At 46.0% G+C, this 21,423-nt stretch overlaps 2 protein-coding genes across 4 annotated transcripts in view; one reads left to right on the top strand and one right to left on the bottom strand.

Moving 5' to 3' along the window:
* GNPAT (glyceronephosphate O-acyltransferase) overlaps positions 1–6,146 on the bottom strand; it is a 33,812-nt gene extending 27,666 nt beyond the window's left edge. The window contains exon 1 of one of the 3 annotated variants that reach the window (XM_027047022.2): positions 6,053–6,146. In XM_027047022.2, coding sequence (XP_026902823.1) covers positions 6,053–6,073 — 21 coding nt within the window. In that variant the 5' untranslated portion in view covers positions 6,074–6,146. Of the gene's footprint in view, positions 1–4,361; positions 4,934–5,196; positions 5,332–6,052 lie in introns of those variants that run through there. The other 2 variants (XM_027047021.2, XM_027047023.2) reach the window with 2 other exon arrangements.
* Positions 5,508–20,671, top strand: CD2H1orf131 (chromosome D2 C1orf131 homolog). Its single transcript, XM_027047024.2, has 7 exons — positions 5,508–5,640; positions 7,286–7,632; positions 17,613–17,669; positions 18,353–18,448; positions 18,590–18,676; positions 19,235–19,287; positions 20,386–20,671. Exons 1-7 carry the CDS (start codon positions 5,553–5,555, stop codon positions 20,510–20,512), a joined length of 855 nt encoding a protein of 284 aa, XP_026902825.1. The 5' UTR covers positions 5,508–5,552; the 3' UTR covers positions 20,513–20,671.
* Positions 20,672–21,423: the final 752 nt, after the last annotated feature.

The raw sequence follows: 21,423 nt of genomic DNA, 5'->3' as shown, positions 1-21,423 counted from the left end.
AGAAAACTCTCCTTGAGTTGCTCAGAGGGACTTACTCTGCCTCCCCATCAGAACGTCTTTACCCAGTACCTTCACCTATGATGGAATGTACCCATAATACTGCAATCGTTTCATGTCGTCACCCCAAAATGCAAGTATCCTGAAGACAAAACACATGTCCTCTTTGTATTTCCCAACATCCAGGTGTGTTTGGAATAGAGCACAACTGAATGACTACATGTTGAAGTAACAGAAAAAAATATAGAATGTTAAACTGAGAACATGACTAGGCATAATGAGAATACAAACAAAAGAGCACTTAAGAGGAGTTTCAACATCAAAAGGGTAGCATGTAAAACGTGAAATATGCAAACACGAACATTGTTATGCCCACATATATAAAGTATAAAGAATAGATGAGGGAAAAATCTTCTAATGCTGGGATTCTACTGTAAAATTCTGTCCTTGTAACATATCATACTCTTGCTTGTAAGGTTCAAGAACCTTCTCAAATCTCCCATTTCTCATCAGTAAAAGAATATACAGTTTATGTATAGACTCAGACTTGGTACAATGTAACAAACTGTCATTATAGATTATATAATTTTAGGGATGAAAGGGGATTTAGAGACTTCCCACTTAGTGGTCCTGGGAGTGGGAAGAGAAAAGGATTGGAATCAGCTAGGGAGACAAAGATCTTCTCTCTCTCTCTCTCTGTACACACACACACACACACACACACGTAAGGCATTTATGTTTATAAACATTTTTATATTACATATGAATATACAAAATAATTATAAATAAGTGTACATATATAGAGACAGGGAGAGAGATGGAGGAGGGAGGGGGACCCTTCTGCGCTGTTCACCTGAAAACACTTAGCCATCAACCTCAGCCTCTGTTTACCTCTGTGTACCATTTCCTGACTCTCCCCCCTCAACCTAGACTGAACTGACCATATTCTCCTTTGACTCTTAACTGAGCCTTTCATGACAGCATCTAAAATACTTCATTAAACCCAGATTGGTATCTCCCCTGCAAGACTGTAAACTTCTTGTCTGCATAGGTAGTGCGTCTTATATGTTTTTGTATTCCCAGTTCCTAGTAGGAACTCATTGTAGAATGAAAAAATAAATTACTGAATGAAGACACTTCCTGAGCCCTGCTGCTGCTGGCTCCCCAATATTCACAGGCTAAAGCTCAAAGTGCTCCCAATCTGGTCCTGACCCCATGGCTAATCCAGTGATTTTTTAACCCAGGCTGCACATGAAAATAACCTGGGCACTTAAAAAATATACTGATGCCCAGGACCCCCTAGAGATTCTTGATTAATTTAGTCTGTGAATGGTACCTGGGCATCAGAATTATTTTTAAAAGTACTCCAAGTGATTCCTACACGCAGCTAGGGTTGAGTGTTAACTACTCATTTGTTGGCCTTCCCTGTACATGATGGAGAAGTATTTATTACCATAAGATAAATGTATTTGCACAGCTACCCATCTAGGGGCACGATACAAAGAGGAGCCCAAGTAAGATTTCAGTTAGTTCCCCCCCATTGTTTTTCTATCTTAATTTTTACAGCAGCCCCTTCTTATTTGTAGCTAAACAAGCTTCTCCTCGTACCTCCCTTTCAACTGCTCTGGAGGATCCATTCATTCAACAGATAGTTAGGGAGAGCCCACAACATACCAGGTGCTGTTCTACAGGCTGAGAATAAAATATGAACAAGGCAGACAAAGAACATGTAGGAAAGGAGCTTACGCTGCCTTACGGAAAGACAGACAACAAATAAGTTCACTTAGGCATACTCCCAGTGGCACGCTGTGAATGTTTAACCATGGGAGAGCCCTGGCAGATTTCAAGCTACCAACATGACTTCCGTAGGCGGAGAGCTGGGGAGGGATGTGCAGTAGCCACTCTTACATAGCATCTCTACCTTACAGTCTGATGGACATAAATAACCTCAAAAGCGTGGGTAACAGTAAAATTTAGTAAAATAATTAGGAAGTGCTGAGCTTGGGGTATTTATTACTTTCATTTTTAACAGAATTTATTTAACTGTAAATTTACAAAAGTCAATCTTTAATTTTTCATAACGGTTGTATGTCAACAATGGGCTCTACAAACGTCATGAGACATTAACACACAGCTTTGAGAGTCAGTACAAGACTAATGTTAACACGACATTGGAAAAGGGAATATAAAGAAAATAAAATATAGTAACTAACAAGGAAGGACTGGAGAGCTACTTTAGATTGAATGCTTGGGTTGAGGCCTCTCTGGGAGGTGATATTTGAACTGGGACCTCAAATGGGACAGGGGAAGCGATGCAAATTTCTGGGAAAAACAGCATGCCACACAGAGGGAACTGTAAGCACGCTTGAGGGGAGAGCCTGCTTACTGTCAGAGAAACAAAGGCCAGTGTAGCTAAAGCCCAGTGAGCAACATTAGTAGAATCAGAGAGGTAGCAATGGTGTAGTCTTGCAGGACATTGTAAGGAGTCCAGATTTTTCCTTCAGGCTTTAGCAGGAAGCCATAGTTGGGGTTCTGGGTACACCAGGAAGTATCTATCCCCAGTCTTCTTTTCATTCCGTGCTCTCACGAAAAGGTTTCAAGCAGACCTACGGCTTCAGCTACAATTTGCTTGCTGATGTCTGACAAATCCGTATCTTTAGGCTAGACCTGCCTCCTTTCCTCTGGTACCATGTTTCTAACTCTGTCTGGATGTCTCCCAAACACCTGTGAGGTATGTGGTCCATAACGTAGTAATCCACGACTTAAAAATCATTCATTCTACCACTCGCATCTGGAACTGAACACATCTGAAACTGACACAACCAGTTCCTCTCCCCAGATTCCCTATTGGCAGCGTCCGCCCAGTTGCCGAATCACAGAAACCTCCTTTTCTTCAGCCACCGCATTCAACTATCCTAACCAACTCAAACTAACCAATTTACCCTTCTCCCTAGGCTCACGGCCATTGCCTCAGGCTTTTAGGACTTCTCTGGATGACGGCAATCGTGGTCGGTTGCTCCCCAGGCTTAGGGCGTCAGATTCCTTCTATCAGATTCTCCTTCTACCGTCTCTACTTAAGTGAAGGTTATCCACACAAATAACCACTCCAGAAACCCAGCCTCCTTAGACTTCCAAAAATACAAATCTGATCATCCTTAAAGGTTCCCTTAGAAAGCTTTTATTCTTAAGGGTGCGTAAATATGATATATAAAATCCCTCTAGGAACTATCTTCTGCCCACTTCCTTAGTTTCGTTTCCCACGTCTCCTTTATTCTACCCTTACCTAACTACTAGGTTCTCCCAAACATGCAAGGGAGTGGCTTTCTTACATGGGTGCCTACCATGGGTGTCTTCCTCTCCTTCATCTCCCATTCACACCTCAAAAACTCAGCTCACATGTCGCCTTCTCTTAAAAGTCTCCTCTGAGTCCCCAAACAGGTCAGGTGCTCCTTCTCATTCCTGCCACAACGTGCTGTGGATGACTTGACCTTTGCCCTTACCTCACGTAATTGTAATTGCAATTGTTTATTGTCATAACTTCAAGTCCATGGAGGCAAAGGCTGGGTCTTTAACGTCCATATTCTGGGTGTCGAAAATAAAGACTAGGACGCTGTAAGTAACCAGTGCTGTAATGTTTGTTGCAATCAGGAGTATCTTACATATCTCTAAGTACTACTCTCACATTAGATTATTGCACAAGAACAGTGTGGCTGAGGAAATAAGGACAGCCTGAAATAGTAAGAAAAAGTTCAGGTTATCCTAAGAGTAAAGCCTATGCAGTTACAAGAATAGTGAGGGCTTCTGTCCAGCTTCAGAGGTAGAAAAAGCTCACGTACAATCGCCTTAATTTTTCAAGTGAAAAAGCCGACCAAAGTGTTATCATTAAAGAACCAGCAGTAAATGGGGAAGTAAAAAAAAAAAAAAACACCCAACTCTTTCCTTTATATGCATGTGCAAAATTGCAGTCAATTCACAAGCCAGTTTAGGGCTGAAAAAGCTACCTATGGTGAGTCAGGATCTACACAGCAACCCGGTTCCCTGTATGTCTGGTCTGGAACAGCAGAGTCAGAAAATGAGGTCAAAATAGTTCCCCCACAGAGCTGTGGTCAACAACTAGAGAGGTTAAAGTAATAACTCTCACAGAAGTGGGCAGTTGACAGCAATTATAAGCCCAGAGCTCTCCACATGGAGGGAGAAGTTTCCCCATGTTCCAAAGAATGCTGGTGTCCCAATTTGAAGGTAGCCCTGTATCTACCTTCTCTTTTGAAACTGAGTTTTTGGTTTATCTCATTGTTTTGTCTTTTCCCTGTTACGACCTTCCTACACACAATAACATTATATTTAAGACAGAAATTGGCACTAACCTCCATGACATAGCAACATGCTTTTTAAAATGCATTCTTTCATTGCCTTGTAAAGTACATAAAAATTAATTTCGTGGTTAAAAAAAAAATCAGCTGCCCCAGAATTGTGCAATCCTGAGAACTACAAAGCGTTCACCTCATAATTTCTTCATATAAATGGTGAGCGACCGACATTCTGTTGGCAAAAAAGATCAGTTACAATCGGGAGAGGGAGAGAGGGTTGGGGGTTAGAAGGCAAGTTGGGAGAGACCGGGCGGCATTAGCTTCCTTCCGCAAAACGTACGGATGGAAGACAAAAAACGCAGTAAAATTTTCCAGAAGTTCCCAATCTTTCTATTTGAAAAACTTTTAAGTCTTATCACAAACTCTGTGTCCCCATACGAGCCAAATACTTTTGCCCCAGGAACATCACGGCAGCAAAAGGGCGGGGTGGGGAGCCACACGCTGACATATCAGGCCAGGTCAGAATCGCAGGTTTCTCCGGTTCCACCTACAGGCAGCCCCTCGCTGGAGGCAGAGAGATCCCTTTCTCACGCCTCATTCCTGCGTCAGGGGCTCTCTGAAGGCCCCCCGCCTGGTGGAGGCAAAGAGAAGGAACGAGTGGAAAGGAACCAGAGGAACCGTCGCCCACAGAAACTTCTAAAAGCTTACACACATTCATACACACAGCGATACACCGTTGCCTTGGAAACCAAGTCAACCACCTCACCCCTCCTCGGCGACCCCGGCACCCACTCTTTTGGGCCAGGGGTCCTGGCCCGTAGGAGGCCGGGACCGGGAGGGTGGGGTCCTCTCTTGCGGCCCCGCCCCGGGCCTCGTTCCCCGGGGCGCCTACCGAGTAGAGGAGCACGACAGCGCCGGGACTAGCGGAGCCGACGGAGAAGCTAGAATTAGATGAGCTGGAAGAATCCATGATGCGGCTGCCGTCCGGGCGGGGTCTGAAATTCTTTGCTAAGCGGTCGTAGTGATGCTGCTGGGGGCGGTTCTTCCGCGCAGGGCGGCCCGACCTCGCCTAGGGCGGCGGCACCCTCTGCGGCCGCTCTTCAGGACCCCGGGCGCCGCCATCTTAACCAGGACGGAAGCCGCGCCGGGACCCGCGACGCACGCGCGCGCGCGCGCGCAGCGCGTCAGAACTCGGAAGTGTGGGCGTCCGGGCGGGCTCTGGGCCGCACGGCGGTGGCAGACCCCGCGATGGCCCAGGAGCGGGGATCGGAGGCCCCCGCGCCTCCGGGTTCTCAGACACTTCTGGATGCCCTGCTCCGGAACCTCTACGACTTCGGTGAGTGAGGGGCCTCGGAGCCCACGTGGAGAGCGGACTTGCAGCCGAGGTGTCTGCTGTGCCTTCCGAACTGGGTCGCCTTCGGCGTTCAAGGCTAAAGGTTCTTGCACGTGGAGCACCCCTCCCTTTGCCGACCTGGTTCCCAGGATGGGTTCAGCACACACCTGCGTCCGAGTTCCCCCTTTCTCCCCCCCCCCCGCCCCCACCTTCAGCGTCTGTTGTTACTCTTTACGAATACAGCCTCCCACGTCGCCCCTGAGTTGTGGGCACCACTTAGTTACTCGTCATGAGCACCAAGGCTGTCAGGTTTAAAGGGTTCTCGGAATAGCCCACCCTTTCACATTTCTCGGCCCTCTGGGAAGCCCACTGCCCACCCCACATTCTCCCCCAAACTCGGTGATCCTGGTACCACCTTGTGACGTTGGTGCCCCATCCTTCAGTGTCTTCCTCCCCCACGGACTTCAGAGAACGTTTTCACGGGAAGCTTTTTTGCTGCAGGCTTTTCTTCATTAAGTTGGCCAGCCTGTGGTCTCCTTTTATCTTGACTGGGGAAAAGGAAATACAAAAAGGTCATTGGGATTGGCAACCGCCAGGCACTTTAGTAGGAAGACAGTTCCACACACTGAAGAACTTTCTCCAGGGAAGGCGACATCCCTTGTTCATGCAACAGAGATGATTGTTAGGCGTTAACGCCCTTAAGGAGCAAGCATTTCTTAAATTTGTAAGGTGATGTTTCAAAAGCTATTTTAGTTTGGAGCCATTGCTCAAAATTATCAGTTTATTTAAACAGTAAACACAATAGCTAAAAGTATAGAGAATTTCCCATGCACTCCATATTTTTCATGTATGTACTCATTTAATTTTCACAACCCAGTGAACTTGATCCTGTCCTTAATCCCATTATTACAAGTGGAGAAACCAGCACTAGAGGTTAAAATGTTTCCCAAAGCTCACCTAGCTAGTAATTTGCAGAGCCTGGGTTCCAATCCTCAGACTCCCTCGTATGTACAGTCCCTGTATTTGTATGGACTTCTACTCTGGACGATAGGAAGACTGTGATACTTACCTATACCCCTAGAAAGTGTTAAAAAACCAAATAAAACAAAACACCAGCTGCAGTGGCAGACATTTTCAGCACAAAACGTGAGCCAACTGGGATTACCGGTTCCTGGGATTATTGCCTTGATGTCACTTTTATTACGGAACAAGGTGAGAACTTACTATGCTGCAAGGGTCAAAGGCATGGATACAGTCAGTTACCTAGGAAAAGATGTTGCATTTTGGATTCTTTTCTTTTCTTTTTTAATGTTTATTGATTTTTGAGACAGAGAGAGAGAGAGAGAGAGAGAGAGGCAGGGGGTCTGAAGCAGGCTCTGGATGTGGGGCCCACACTCACCACGAACTGCGAGATCATGACCTGCGCCAAAGGCAGATGCCTAACCAACTGAACCACCCAGGCGCCCCACGCATTTTGGGATTCTATGAATTGTGCAAATACATCCCTATCTGAAGGAAAAGAAATTGTTTTTTTTTTTTTTTCTTTGTATTTCTGGGTGTTGATAGCTGTGGCATATGTACAAGTGCCTTCATCTCATTTGATAGAACCAAAAATATTTATCTGTCCACTCTGTGTTTGAACAAACAGGGGAGACAGAAGATGAGGCAGAACAGAAAAGGATCAGAAAGAAGGGAGAAAACAAGAGGAGAGATGTAGGGACTCCAGTGACCTTGTCAGCAGACCCAGCTCCTGTACCTGGTTCTCCCGTGAGAGGCCGAAGGAAGAGAGTCTCCAGCTTCTTCAAGGAACTCAGGGAAGAGCTGCAGGGTGTTCCTGCTGTGACCCCCACCAGCTCTCCTTCAGGACCAGACGCCCCTAGTGCTACGGCATCTCCCTCAACACTGAGGAACAGCAGGGAGCGAGTACAAGTGATAGAATTTCACAGCAGAAATAAAAAAAGGAAAGGGAAGCCGGATCAAGATGAGAACACACAGGTAATGAGTTGGTTAGTTTCAATGTATGTGTTGGAAACCCTGATATTGCAGTTGTAGAGAAGTATCTTTTTGTTTCTTTGTTAAAATTTTTTATTTATTTAAGTAATCTCTACCCTCCCCTCCCCTCCATGGAGCTCGAACTCCTGACCTCGAGATCAAGAGTCGCATGCTTTTCCGAGTGAGCCAGCCAGGCACACCTAGATGAGTACTTTTACAGACCGTGTCAGAGGTCCCCAGAACAACCCTCAGGCTTGAGGATTGGCTAAAAGCATTCACAGGACTCAGGACTTGGCTATAGTCATCGTCACGGTCACAAATTATTACAGCAAAAGGATACAGAGGAAAACTAGCGAAGGGAAAAGGTGCATGTGGCCAAGTCTGAAGGAAACCAGGTGCAGGTGTCCAGAGGTCCCTACCCAGTGGAGTTGTGTGGGATGCGTTTAATTTCCACCCGCAGTGATTCGTGACAGCAGGTCGGAAGTGTTGCCGACCAGGGAAGTTCACTCCAGCCTGGGTGTCCAGGGTTTTTATTGGGGGTCGGTTGTGTAGACATCCAGACTGACCTTAGTTATTGAAGCTCTTAGACCCCCAGGAAAAAGGACGTGTTCACCATAAATCCCACGGCTAGTGTAAACTATCCGGGCAGCCTTGACTCAGGGGCTCGGGGATGTAAAAACACTCTTATCAGACAATATTCCAACGCAAGCCTGCTGAGTTGACTCTTTTCATGCGCCTGGGGCTTCTGCTTAACTGTGCTCTGAGAAAATGGAGTCATTCAGCCACTATTTCTGGCTGCTATTGTAGACACTGGGTTCTAGCATTGAACAAAATAGACGAAACTGCTCCCTCTCAAGGAACTCCCCTTCTCACGGAAAGCAGTTTGATTTCACTGAGCGGTAATCTCAGACTGAGTTTGGAAGTCTCACTCAAAATTCAGTCCCGGAGAGAGGTATGGTTGCTTATCCAGCTTTGCCCACAAGGATATCATTATGGTTTGGTCAAATTCATTGCAGAACTCCAGGGACTCTATTTCTGTTGCATTCTTCATGTCCTATAAACTTCTGTCTATCGTAAACGGAAAAGGGGATTGTATTAGTTTCTAGGGCTGCTGGGCAGAAATTCATTCTCTCACAGTTCTAGAGACCAGAAGGCCAGAATCAAGGTGTTGGCTGGCTAGGCACCTTCCGCTCTGAAAGAGAATCCTTCCTTGCTTCTTTCAGCTGCTGGTGGCTCTAAGTGTTCGTTGGCCTGTGGCTGCGTCACCCTAACCTCTGCCTGTGTCTACACATGGCCTTCTTCTCTATATGTCTGAGTCTTAAATCTCCCTCTGTCTCTTCAAAGGACAGCTGTCATTGGATTTAGGGCCTACCCGAAATCTAGAACGGGTCTTGTCATGAGATCCTTAATTACACTACAAAGACCCTTTTCCCCCAATAAGATCCATTCATTGATTCTGGGGGTTTAGAACATGTCTCTTTGGAGACCACAACTCAACCCGCTGCAAAGACAGTCAGGCTTGCATGGTTCTCAGTGAACACGTGTGTGCATGTGCTGGTCGGTGTCCAGTGCTTACCACATCTTTTTTACGATTTAAAAACCATCTGTATAATCTTCCCTAGAATTCAGGTAGCACTTCATGTCAAGTGAAGTGATCCTCATCAGGATCTCTTCCTCAAAGATTAATAGTGCTTTTTGTAATAATCTACCTTTATTTTAGGATTCCCGGTCAGTTCCCAGCTCATACTCCAAATGCTGGGGCACTGGGCACTGTTAGAGGTGGACTAGGAAACGGATTCCCTTGGTCCTTCAGCCAGCAGGAACTCCCAAGCTGATCAGCCAGGGAAACTCACAAGAGATCAATATTAGCATAGTGTCCCCCAGTGTGCCATACAAATGTTAGTATTTTCTGTGTGTGCTGTGCAGTGAGAAAGGTTGGGAAACAGTGCTTTGCATTATATATAATTCTGCATTTGGGGAGTTTAGCAAAGCATCTGAGTACCCTCCCTCGTTTCCTCAGGTCCTCGGTCTTTGTTTCCTCCTACACCTGCTTGTGTTCTCTCTAGAATGGAAAGTTTTCTAGTGGAAAGGACAAAAAGGTTAGCGTTGAATGAATGCATTTCTCTGTCTCTTAATAGTAGATCATCTGCAGCAGACTGTTAGATTCATTTTCTTCCAATTCCAATTGATCCCTTTTTCATTGTAGTTGGTTTTTCTCAGGAACCTCAGCTCATTGGACATTTTGGACTTCCTGACCCTAATGAAACTTCTCAGTTGCCCTTGGCCGTTCTGCCCTTTCCTCCTTTTTAAAATTGATCCTTAGGATTTTTTTTATGTTTAATTTTGAGAGAGAGAAAGAGAGAGCGTGTGAGCGTGCAAGTGGGGGAGGGGCAGAGAGAGAGAGGGAGACACAAAATCTGCACAAGCTCCTGGCTCTGAGCGATGCGGGGCTCAAACTCAAGAACCGCGAGATCATGACCTGAGCTGAAGTCGGACGCTTAACCAGCTGAGCCACCCAAGAGCCCCTAAAATTGATTCTTTTGAAAATGTGAATGTGTCTGGCTAAGGAGACGGGATATGAACACAATAAAAATACATATGCCTGTAAAAAGACTTCAGCCTGTTGGCATTGCAACATGTAAATAAATACAAACGAATACAACACTGCTTATTAATGGCATATCCTGGATCTAGGGAATGCCAGGTAAGGAACAGTCAGTCGGCTGGGAGTAATTGTACAAACTAAGAGTTTGTACAACATAGTAAAAGATAGTTGTGGCCCCTGCTCTCTGCAAGCTTACAGGTCATTGTAGGACAGTTCAAACAGACGTGGAATCAGCAAAGAAGTGTAATAATGATAGCCTGCATGGAGTCAGCTGGTTGTCTTTGGAGAATATTTGAGAGGTACTAACCAGTTAGATAACCCGGCTGGCCCTGCCTGAACCCAGGAAGTGACCGTCTTTCCCTAGAACTTAGGCTTGTGCCATAAATACTGTGATTAAACTGCATTGTGTATTGAAACAGTTTTTCAGTGGTGTGGTATGGTGATTTATAATAAGAAAAAATATATATACATATACTTGGTGTGTGTGTGTGTGTGTGTGTGTGTGTGTATGTATATATCTATATCTGTATCTGTATCTGTATATATCTATTTATGTTTTCTTTGTCCCCTGTTTCAGGCACAAAACCCTTATAACTCTTGGACTTTCCTAGGTGATAAGAGCAGTAAAGGTATCTTTTGTAATGAGTGAGTTGGAAAGGCTGTAAAGATGGGACAGACTGCCAGGTGAACCCACTCCGTGACAAGAGGTTTGGAACTTTCAATCCTGTCTCTCTGACCTCTGAGGAGAGGTAAAGGGCTGGAGGTTGAAGTTATTGCCAATGGCCAGCGATTTAGTCCATCATACTTAGGTAGTGAAGCCTCTATAAACGCAAAAGGGTTTGGAAAGCTTGTGGGTTGGTGAACACTTGTAGGTGCTTAGCGAGTGACACGCTCAGAGAGGACATGGGAGTGCCTTGTCCTGTCCCACCCGCTGTACCCTGTGCGTCTCCCCCATCTGGCTGTTCCTGACTTGTATCCTTCTGTAATAAATCAGCAATCTAGTCAGTTAGGTTTCCTGAGTTCTGTGAGCTGCTCTAGCAAATTCATCCGACCCAAGGAAGGAGTCGTGGGGACTTGTAACCTGTGGGTAGCCAGTCCTAAGTACAGGTAACAACCTGGGCTTGCAGCATATGAAGCGAGGGACAGTCTTGTAGGACTGAGCCCTTAGTCTGTGCAGTGTGGTGCTGTCTCCAGATAGAGTTGGATTATAGCTGGTGTGGGAGGATTGCTTGTCGGCTGTGGGGGGAAGCCCTCCCCGCTGACATCACCCCCTTGAATGGGTTCATCTGGGAACTTGGCCACCACTTATGTAACATTTTACGCATTCCCAGGTGTCTAAGCTACAGATGAACTTCCTAATCCTATCCTTTTTACAGGGGAGTGACTATAGAAGTAGTCTCTCAGGAAACAGTAGGTAAAAGTTCGCCTGTGTACTTACTTATTCCACAAATAATTTGGGTGCCAACTATTTGTCAGACCCAGAAGACACAATGGTGAATGAGAGAGAGTCCTCTGCCCTCATGGAGTATACTCTCTACTGGTGGGGTCAACCAAACTCCAGGTAAATTAATAATATAATTAAAAAGTTATAAACCTTCTGAAGGAAAAGAAATAGGGCCTTGAGAGTAGCAGGCAGAACCTCCTCTCGGTAGAGTCGGTGGAAGTCTCAGGGGAAGGTGACAAAGCTGTGCTGAGGTTTGTCAGAGAAAGGAGCCGGGAGACTAACGCGGGTGGAGAGTACACAGCATTGCCAGCGTCTGGATGCGTGAGAAGGCCTGATGTGTTCTGGAAGCTGGAAGCCTAGTGGAGGAGGACAGAGGAGAATGGTATGAGCTGCGGTGGAGGAACAGGCCAAGGCCAGCCCCTGCCGGGTCTCGTAAGCAATGGTAAGACCTTTGGAGTTCAGTGTAAAGTATGTGGAAAGCCAGCAGAGAGTTTTAAGGGCATGAGGTGATCTGACTTAACCTTTTAAACATCACTCAGGCCTCTGTGTGGTAACTAGATTACAGGGAAGCGGTAGCAGAGGCCTGCAGGAGCTGAATCAGGAGTTGACCGCAGCGGTGCTGGGTCAGGATGGGTGGCCTGACGGAATATGAGGAATGAGTGCGTGAACCATTCTTGAACGGGTGCAAGGCTGCCTACGAGGAAGGGTCTTGAGAAATGAAAGCATCGGGTGTGGCTGGAAATGATGCAAGTGTTGTTTGGCTCACAGGGATGTCTCACCAGTGTTTTTTCCACCCTTAACATCGGCCCCTGCCCTGAACCATAGCCTTCCTTGTGGCCTCCATAGAAAAGAAGGGGTAAGAAAGACAATAGAAATAATAGGACGGTGGACTCTAGATCAGAAGGGGCTCTTGGCTCCTGGGGCCTGGACCCAGGTGCATGTAGACTGTTCCTGAGCAGGTAGCCAATCACTCCTAATTACCAAGATGCGCTGGTGCTTACTGCGTTCCACGAGTGATGATTTCTGTTCCCTAATTCGTTATCTCGTGGAATCCTCACAATTCATGCGCCCTGTCTTCATGTTACAGAGGAAATTGATGCCTGGAGAGGTAAGGGTGCATGCCTGCGTTTAAACAGTCAGCCGCCCCATACCTGCAATCCCAGAACCCCGGAGCTTTGGAAGTCACAGTTAATGTTTCTTTTCGAAGTTTGATGCAGATAGATTTATTTGGCAGCAAAACCTGAACTGAACTCAGATGAGGCTTAGGAATTATTTCTGTTTGTTGCATTTGGCATGAATATTCATAGATCCTGCTGCAGAAATGTGAACGTGCTTAATGGATTATGGGTTGCTGTCTCGGCCCCCACTGGAAATGACGTATGATATTCAGTATAGTCACGGTATTACCTTTCTAAAATGTGAAAACTTCTTAATTTTCTAAGGATTCCACACAAAGGATTATGGATGTGAAGTAAATACCAGAGCTCAGGTTCGGACCCCGGGGTTTCTGGCTGTGTGAGAGCTGTGTGCCTCACCACTACGCCAGAAAGAGAGAATACAGGTCAGGTTAGGCTCTTTGTCCTTTGAGTAACACAAGTGCACTGCTTCCCAGCATCTTCACTAGATAGAAAGACCTGTCCCCAAGTTATTTCCCCAGGTTCTTACTTTGTTCCACACCCCTGTTCTTTGCGAGATCCAGTGTCAGATAGGTGTAAGAGTAATGTAGTTGAAGAAACGTCTCCTCAAGAAGATCAGAGTACATTTCCTGATGCTCTTGGAACTGCTTGCATTTAAATTACATATATGTTATTATATTTTTATAAATACAGTTATGTAGATACATACTTTGTATTTATATTTTTTATTTGTATTTTTAAGGAGGCTCCATGCCCAGCACGGAGCCCAGTGCAGGGCTTGAACTCACGACCATGAGATCAAGACCTGAGCCGAGACGGAGAGTTGGACGCCTAACTGACTAAGCCATCCAGGTGCCCCAGAACTGCTTGCTTTTTAAAACGAGACTGTTTATTTCCCCAGCTACTCTCTAATTGGACAAAGGTTGGACAGTGTAGCTGATAGAATAGAAGAATCTAACCAGTGCAGGAGAAAGTACTTGCGGTCAGCAAGTCAACCTGTGGATGAGTTCACTGAGCCTAGGGGGCTGCGGGCCTTTATCCATCGTCCCCGTGCATTTCTCCCAAACGGTTTCTTCTTTCCACAGCTTTCTTTCTTCATAGCCTAACATGCAAGTTCTCAAAATCTGCAGACATTTCTCTTTCCTGTGTGTGGGACAGTAAGGCTTTGCCGGTCAAGTTAGATTAGGCTGTGGTTTAATAACATAGTCCCTCCATCTTAGTGGTTCGAAGGCAAAAATTAATTATTTTGATATCTCCTAAGGACACACTGCTCTGCCCTACACCGTCCTCAGCTAGGGGCCGGGGCTAATAGGGGCTCCACCATCTGGAAGGTTCTTAGTTGCTTTGGTGAAGAAGGGGAGTCAACAGATGACTGGTAGAGAGAGGCTCCATGTGCAAGGGGCACACTTCCTTTCTGCTCACACTTCTTTGGCCACAGAAGGTCACGTGGCCCCGTCTAGCTTCAGGTAGGCAGCAAAGCCTAGAAGCAGAAGAGGACCCGGTATTGTCTGCAGGTGCTGTGCCTCCTACTGCAGTGGGTCCGAGGGGCAAGAAAACAGGGAAAACCACCGATTGTTTCTCTACCAGGCAATACGTTATGAATAATGTACTGAAGTGGCTTTAAAGCTGTGAATAAAAGTTAGGTAATGGTTGGGGGGGGGGGGTCATGCCTATGGATTCAGCATCACAAAATAATTAGCTAAGAATTATTTTCCAAATGTTTATTTTTATTGTAAACAAGGATCTAGAGGGGCGCCTGGATGACTCAGTCAATTAAGTGTCCGACTTCTGCTCGGGTCGTGATCTCACGGTTCGTGGGTTCAAGCCCCGTATCAGGCTCTGTGCTGTCGACACGGAGCCCGCTTTGGATTCTCGGTCTCCCTCTCTCTCTGTGTCCGTCCCCAGCTCGTGCTCTTTCTCTCTCAAAAATAAACATTAAAAAAATTTTTTTTTAATAAAAATGAAAAGATAAATAAACAAGGATCTAGAATCCAGACCTTTTCTCAAATACATCGACAGCTACAAAGCTGAGGAGTTTCTACAGCAAGATGATCTGTGTGAGGCCAGGCCTGCCACTCAGGTCTCCACAGCCCCTCGGCCCAGGTGTCCCCACGGCCAAGATAAACAGACGCCTGCATGCAAGGACTGGGTAATCTGTGGGCTGGCGTTGGGTGAAGCAGGGACATCAGAAGCCATGCCCCTGTCCTTTGGGGGCCTTTTCTCCCCCAGACCCAGGGGTTTCAGCCCTGCGGTGACTGTAGCACAGGTGGCTAGGAATTTTGTTACAGTGCTTCCTTCCTCTTGCTGATCTTCTAGTAATAGTCAGTCAGGGGCATCTGTGACATCTCCAGTATTGTGGGAAATCTGATGTTCCTGAAAGAAATTTTCAACTTGAAAGAGTTTAGCCATTACTTGATTGGATGGTTGGGACAGAAGAAGAAAGATAAACAACTACGTCAATACTTAGAAATGGAGTTAAATGTTTCATGGGATTTTGGAGGCTGTGACCAGCATATAGGTTTCCTTTTTTCTTCCTAAATTTTATCTTCGAGCACACGTGGGTTAGAGGGGCAGCACGACGGGGGTGGGGTGCGGGGAGGGACAGACGAAGGCAAAATCCCAAGCCGGCTGCATGCTCAGCGCAGAGCCCAACGTGGGGCTTGATCCCACAACCCTGGGATCATGACCCGAGACAGCAGTTGGACACTCAACTGACCGAGCCACCAGGGCACTCCTACGGTGTTTCTTTTTAACATATAATTTATATTTGAGGATCTGGATGATCCTGAAGTCATTAAGACGTAAGCCATTTGTTTTCCAAAAGTGGTATTAGTGTTCATCATATTGAGTAGATTAGACGCGCATACCAGTGGAGAAGAGTTTTTACCTTCAAGGTAGACGTAGACTTTTTCCAGTCATGGAACAGGAAGTAAGACTTTCTGGGATAAATGAATGGAGGTGCCTGGCGTCCTCCACGTGCCCGTGGTCTTAATTAAGGCATTTGAGTCTGTGCAATACACGATCGAAGAAAATCGTAAGCGTAGTAAAAGTCAGGAATCTTGATAAACTAACGCGGAAGGTGCATTTATTGGGACTGAGAGCACAGAACGAGGCCGCATGCTTAGAGCATCCTTGGTGGTGCCCTGTTCTGTCTGTCACCGTCAGCACATGGGCCTGCAAGAGTCCGTGTGCGGTGTGACAGCGGGTGAGCAGTGTTGTGGTGCCCCCCGGGAGTCTTGTGACTTCGCAGCATTGGCCACGTCTTCCTGTTTATTGGACGTCGCTAACATCTACCATTGCACACTTCATCCCACTTTCATCGTAAGAACCCCTCTGTGAGGTCAGTACATGGCCTTGTGGAGACAGAGGCTGTCCCCTGTGGAAACAGTCACTGACTGACCCACACAGCCCAAACACAGCAGGGGTCGGGGGGACAGGCTGAGCTGAAATACAGCTCCCCTTTGCAGAAGGAGAGTCCAGGAGACCGTAGATTGCAGTGTTTCTGGCACTTCCCAGCGTGGTGTGGGGTAGGGCACCGAGCCAACCCAGCCCCGACCCTCCCCCCACCGCCACCTGCTGAGCAGGAGCAGCGGGAGGTCCCATCCTGGGAGCAGAGCAGCCGGCCATCCATCCCTCTTCACCACTGTCCTGTGAGGGAGAAGGGTGCCTTTTCTTTTTTAGAGCCTGCTTCCCGTTGGTCCAGATCTGGTGGCTGGAGTTGAGTAGCGACCGCTCTTGTTAACCAGATGGGACAGTGTATTTCCTTCAGATCTCAAGCTTCTGGTCAATTCTGTGGGTCAGTAACCGTAGCTAGTAGATGCATCGATGTAAAGAGTCGCATGCTTTGCAGGCTTTTGCAGTATCATCATTTTCTGTTGGGAAGTATAAGCCATTCTAGAAATCTGATGTTCCTGAAAGAAATACTCAAGTCAAGAGAGTTTTGTTAGCCATCATTCTAATGGCTGGATGGGAAGAAGAAAGAAGAGAAAGAATTATTCAAATATAATATTACCCTCCAGAATCCCTCAAACACCCACCCTTTTTTAAACCCCGCACCAAACAGAATCTTGTACATGTGGTTTATGAGAGACAGACATTAGTCTCTCTCATCATTTTTTTTTATTTTTGTATTTAAAAAAAATTTCTCATCCTGGAGTACCTGGTTGGCTCAGTTGGTTAAGCATCCGACTTTGGCTCAGGTCATGGCCTCATGGTTTGTGAGTTCGAGCCCTACGTCGGGCTCTGTGTTGACAGCTCAGAGCCTGGAGCCTGCTTTGGATTCTGTGTCTCCCTCTCTCTCTGCTTCTCCCTCTCTCGTGCTCTGTCTCGCTCACTCTCAAGAATAAATGTTAAAAAAAATTTAAAAGAAATTTCTCATCCTTTCTTAAGCTTTGAGACTTCAAAAGGTTTTTTTTCTTCCATTAACTGGTAATTAGGCTTTTGTGCAACATGCTTGTGTTATTGTTCGGTATGTAGACACCTGGGCCAGTTTCTGGGCTTTTTAAAACATGGCTACCCTGGGGGTGCCTGGGTGGCTCAGTAGGTTCAGCGTCTGGCTGTTGATCTCTGCTCACATCATGATCTACTGGTTCGAGTGTTCAGGCCCTGCATCGGAGCCTGCTTGGGATTCTCTCTCTCCCTCTCTCTCTGCCTCTCCCCCGCTCATGCACACACATATGTGCACTCTCTCTCAAAATAAAGAAGCTGAAAAACAAAAAAACGTGACTACTCTGTTGGTGACAAATACTCTAATGATACAGTAACAGATGATCTTAATAAGAATTCTCTTTCTTTTCAGACCAAAACTAATATCCTTGGGAACGATGTGGATAGACAAGAATTTAACTTAGAGAAGGTATGTGTTTTGAAATTGTTAATCTTTTCAGCTTTATAACACACACACACACACACACACACACACACACACACACACACAAGAATATGCTTACATGTCCAGTGGTTGAGTAAATGGCTAAGCAAATCACACTACCTTCTCTTGGTGATTATTAGGCTGTCAGTTAAAACCCGAGGGCTTGTGACCACAATGCCAGTAATGCAGTGGTAAGTATGAAAAGCCAGGCGTGTGTATTTTGTAGTCAAAACTCGGTTTTTAAAAATGCATGAAAAAGAAGAGAGGAGGAAGGGATTGAGCTGCTAAGAGTGGGCACTGGTGACTTTTTCCTCTTCCTCTGCAGTGTCTTTAAACAAATGAGCAAACCCAGATCTGCATTTGAAACCTCCGTGAGGAATGGTTTCTCCTTGTGAGTGTGTTTGGAGGGGTACCTTTAAGTGGAAACACAGAGAGCATCTCTGCGTTTAATCTGAATTCTGTTGCTAATTTGTGTGGAGAGAAGTCTTTGCTTCACCTGTCCAAAATTAAACATGGGAGAACGGAGACCTCCACAAGGCTGCGCAAACCACCCTCCACAGAGTTCTTGCGACAGCACGTTGTGTCTGACGTGTGTTACTCCCCGGGATGTATCTCCTGTCTGGAGTCTTTGGAACGCACCTGGGTCTGATTCTGCTTTGTGCCCACAGGCTCGCTTGGAAGTGCACCGGTTCGGGATCACGGGTTACGGAAAAGGAAAGGAAAGAGTCCTGGAACGGGAACGTGCCATAATGCTGGGTGCTCAGGTGGGGGGCTGCTTCCGTCTTCCAGCATCAGACAGGATACAAAAGCAGGGGAAGAGCCCGGGGCAAGTCAGGGCATGGGTCACTGGGAGGTCTTTGCAAAATAAAAAATGATATCTTTTTTTTTTTTTCCTTTCATTTCAGCCTCCCAAAAATAGTTATGTGAATTACAAGGTCTTGCAGGAGCAAATCAAAGAAAAAAAGGCAGCAAAAGAAGAAGAAAAGAGAATGGTAGGAGTCATAGCCTTTTCGTTCCTAAGCTAGAACAGAAAGATGGCTGCGTTTGGCCACAGTGGAATGCTGGACCGGTTGCTTGGAAAGCAGTGTAGACAACAGTAAAATCTGGAGTTAGAGGATCATTTTCTCCACTTGTTCAGGTCCGCCTTATTCCGTAATACCAGCCAGGTAACCTGGCATATTTACATGAAAGGTTTGCTCTGAAATAGCAAACTCCCACTCGGATAACATAAGCTGCCTTGCTCTTTCTCCTGTATTGCATTTTACATTGTGTAGAACACGAGGACCCATGAAAAACCTCAGAGGAACAGAGGTTACACTCGCTCCCTTTCATCTAAAACGGAAGATTTGATGTTTCTACTGTCAGTCTTTTCTGGAATGACCTTTCACACTCTGAAAGAGTTTTAGGAAGAAACTAAGTTTGTGTTCATACACCTACTTGAAAAAAAATATTAAATGATAGCTTACTGGCTTTTGACCACAAACCTCGTCTTTTTTTGAATCTCCATTATCCGTTATTGACACATATATTATCTTAAATTCTGAAATCAGGCCCAGGACACAGATATTTTCAAGAAAAAGAAGAGGAAAGGGCAGGAAGACAGGTGAGTGACACATCATCAGCTATTGGGGTGGAATGATCTGGATAAGCATACTGGATCAGTTGTGAAGATAGCACCTGGAGTTTACGCGGTGTTTCTAGCCCGTTAGAGTGCTTCACTGTCCCTCGTGGATTCTCAGCAAGTCCCGTGAAGGGAAGACCAGGTGTAGGACATGGCCCAAGATCGAATAGCTACCTCAGAACCAAACTGGGAATATTCTCCGGTCTCCCATTTCCAAAGACCAGACACCTCAAGTGACTGGTGGAGAAGCTGAGATTGACGTTTCCAACAAAAGACTTGTGTCCCCCCCTCAAGAGCCTGCTGATAGGACAGCACGGCCTGGGTCTCTACTGCCAGTTCCTTGACCTACCACGTAGGCAGGGCGCCACGGTCTGAGTACGGGACATTGATGTTGTTGCTCTACTTTTGTTTCTTAGCTTTTGTTCAAAAATGCCTTTTCTCCCTCCTTGAATTACTGGTTCAAAATCGACTTCTTTTGTCTTGGCCTTTTCCTTAGACTCCTAGTGAGCTTGCATATGCCATCAAGCAGTCATTGGTTCTGACCATACATGTCTGTCCGTTGAGGGTCCCCTGCGTGCCAGGCATATGGGTGTCTTGGGTGTCGGGAATATAGGCATCGTCACACTGGCAGTTTCCTTGTCTTTGAGGAGCTTACACTGTAGTGAGGGAAACACACCAAAACATATGAACAGGTTAGCGAGGGGATGTCAGGCCCCGGCAGGTTCTATGAAGAGGTGGCGCTAAAGCATCGGGGGAGAAAATAACCAGGGATGGGCCGGGATGTCATTCTAGGGGGGTGACATCTGAGTTGAGAACTGAGTGAAGAGGAGGGGGCAGCCTGGAAAGATCTGTAGAGAACATTCCACATAGAAGAAACCAATGCAAAGGCCCTGAGGCAGGAAGGAGGCGGCATGTTTCTGGGGCCACGTGAAGGCCCGCAGTTGGGGCGGGGCAGTGGGGGGGACGCACAAGGGGACACCTGGAGTTTGTAGGGGCGGGGCCCCGGCCACCTGGCTGGCGGTGCGATAGCCCTTCCTCGTAAGCTTAACTTCAGTACCCTTCCCTGATTTTTAACTGCAGGAGAGCCAAAAAGAAGAAATCAGCTCCCAGCATTTTGTCAAGTGGACGGATTGGACAGGTTGGAAAATTCAAAAATGGGACACTGATTCTGAGCCAGGTTGACATCAAGAAAATAAATTCCTCCTGAGTGGCTAAGTGAAGTACTTCGTGACATAGAGGAACTCTGTACTGGAACTGGACCCCTATGAGACTTCTAGATTATTCTTAATTTATTTCATATTTTAGAGACTGCTTTTCTGTTTTAGGGGAAAACGTCAAGTAGAAATAATAAAATTTGTACCGGTGAGGTGTGTGTGTTTTATGGTGATAAGCGTACGGTGGGAAGGGCCAATCGCACTGTGAGTATAATTATAGCCAGCCTGTTGAAAAGGACGTTTAATCCTGTCCAGCGAGATTTATGCTAGATTGGCTCTGACTGGTGTTTTGTACCTCTGCATGTAATGGTTTTTCATAAACTTCATGATTTACTGATTTGTAAATGCTGATAATTAGCTTTAAGTTGCCTTTTTTAATTTTCTAAAAATGGTGTCCTGTTACTTTGTCATGAAAGAACCACGTGTGATAATTTGTCAGTTGATTTTGTGGGAAAAGCAGTTTTGATTTTTAGCCTACCACGTGCGTGAAATCTCTGTAAGAAGTTATGTAAATAGAACACAGCTTTTGTGGTATATGTGACTGTGACAGGTAACACAGCAGAGGATTTTAACCACACCTACATGTAAGCTAATGTCCTCTCCAGAATAATCACCGTGGATGGCTAAACATATTTTTTAAATTATGTTGCACTTACTGAAAGCGTCTGGAACTTCTCAAAGCTTGTGACCCATTAAAAACAAAAAGTCTTCAATGATAGTAATCACTTTGGCATTGTTTTTCTTTATGACAAAAAATCTTATCACACGGTAACATTTTGGTCAAAACAAAGGGGTAAAAATGGCTGACGTTTTTATGTGGCTCCAAGGTGGACTCCAAGGCCATTGCCAAGTGAGGAGCTCCGCAAAAGCCCTGAGTTGAAGCAAGAGTGGAATCAGCATTCTG

The sequence above is a fragment of the Acinonyx jubatus genome, chromosome D2 (genome assembly GCF_027475565.1).
Source record: "Acinonyx jubatus isolate Ajub_Pintada_27869175 chromosome D2, VMU_Ajub_asm_v1.0, whole genome shotgun sequence".
Classification (NCBI taxonomy): Eukaryota; Metazoa; Chordata; class Mammalia; order Carnivora; family Felidae; genus Acinonyx; species Acinonyx jubatus.
This window is presented reverse-complemented; position numbering and strand designations above follow the sequence as displayed.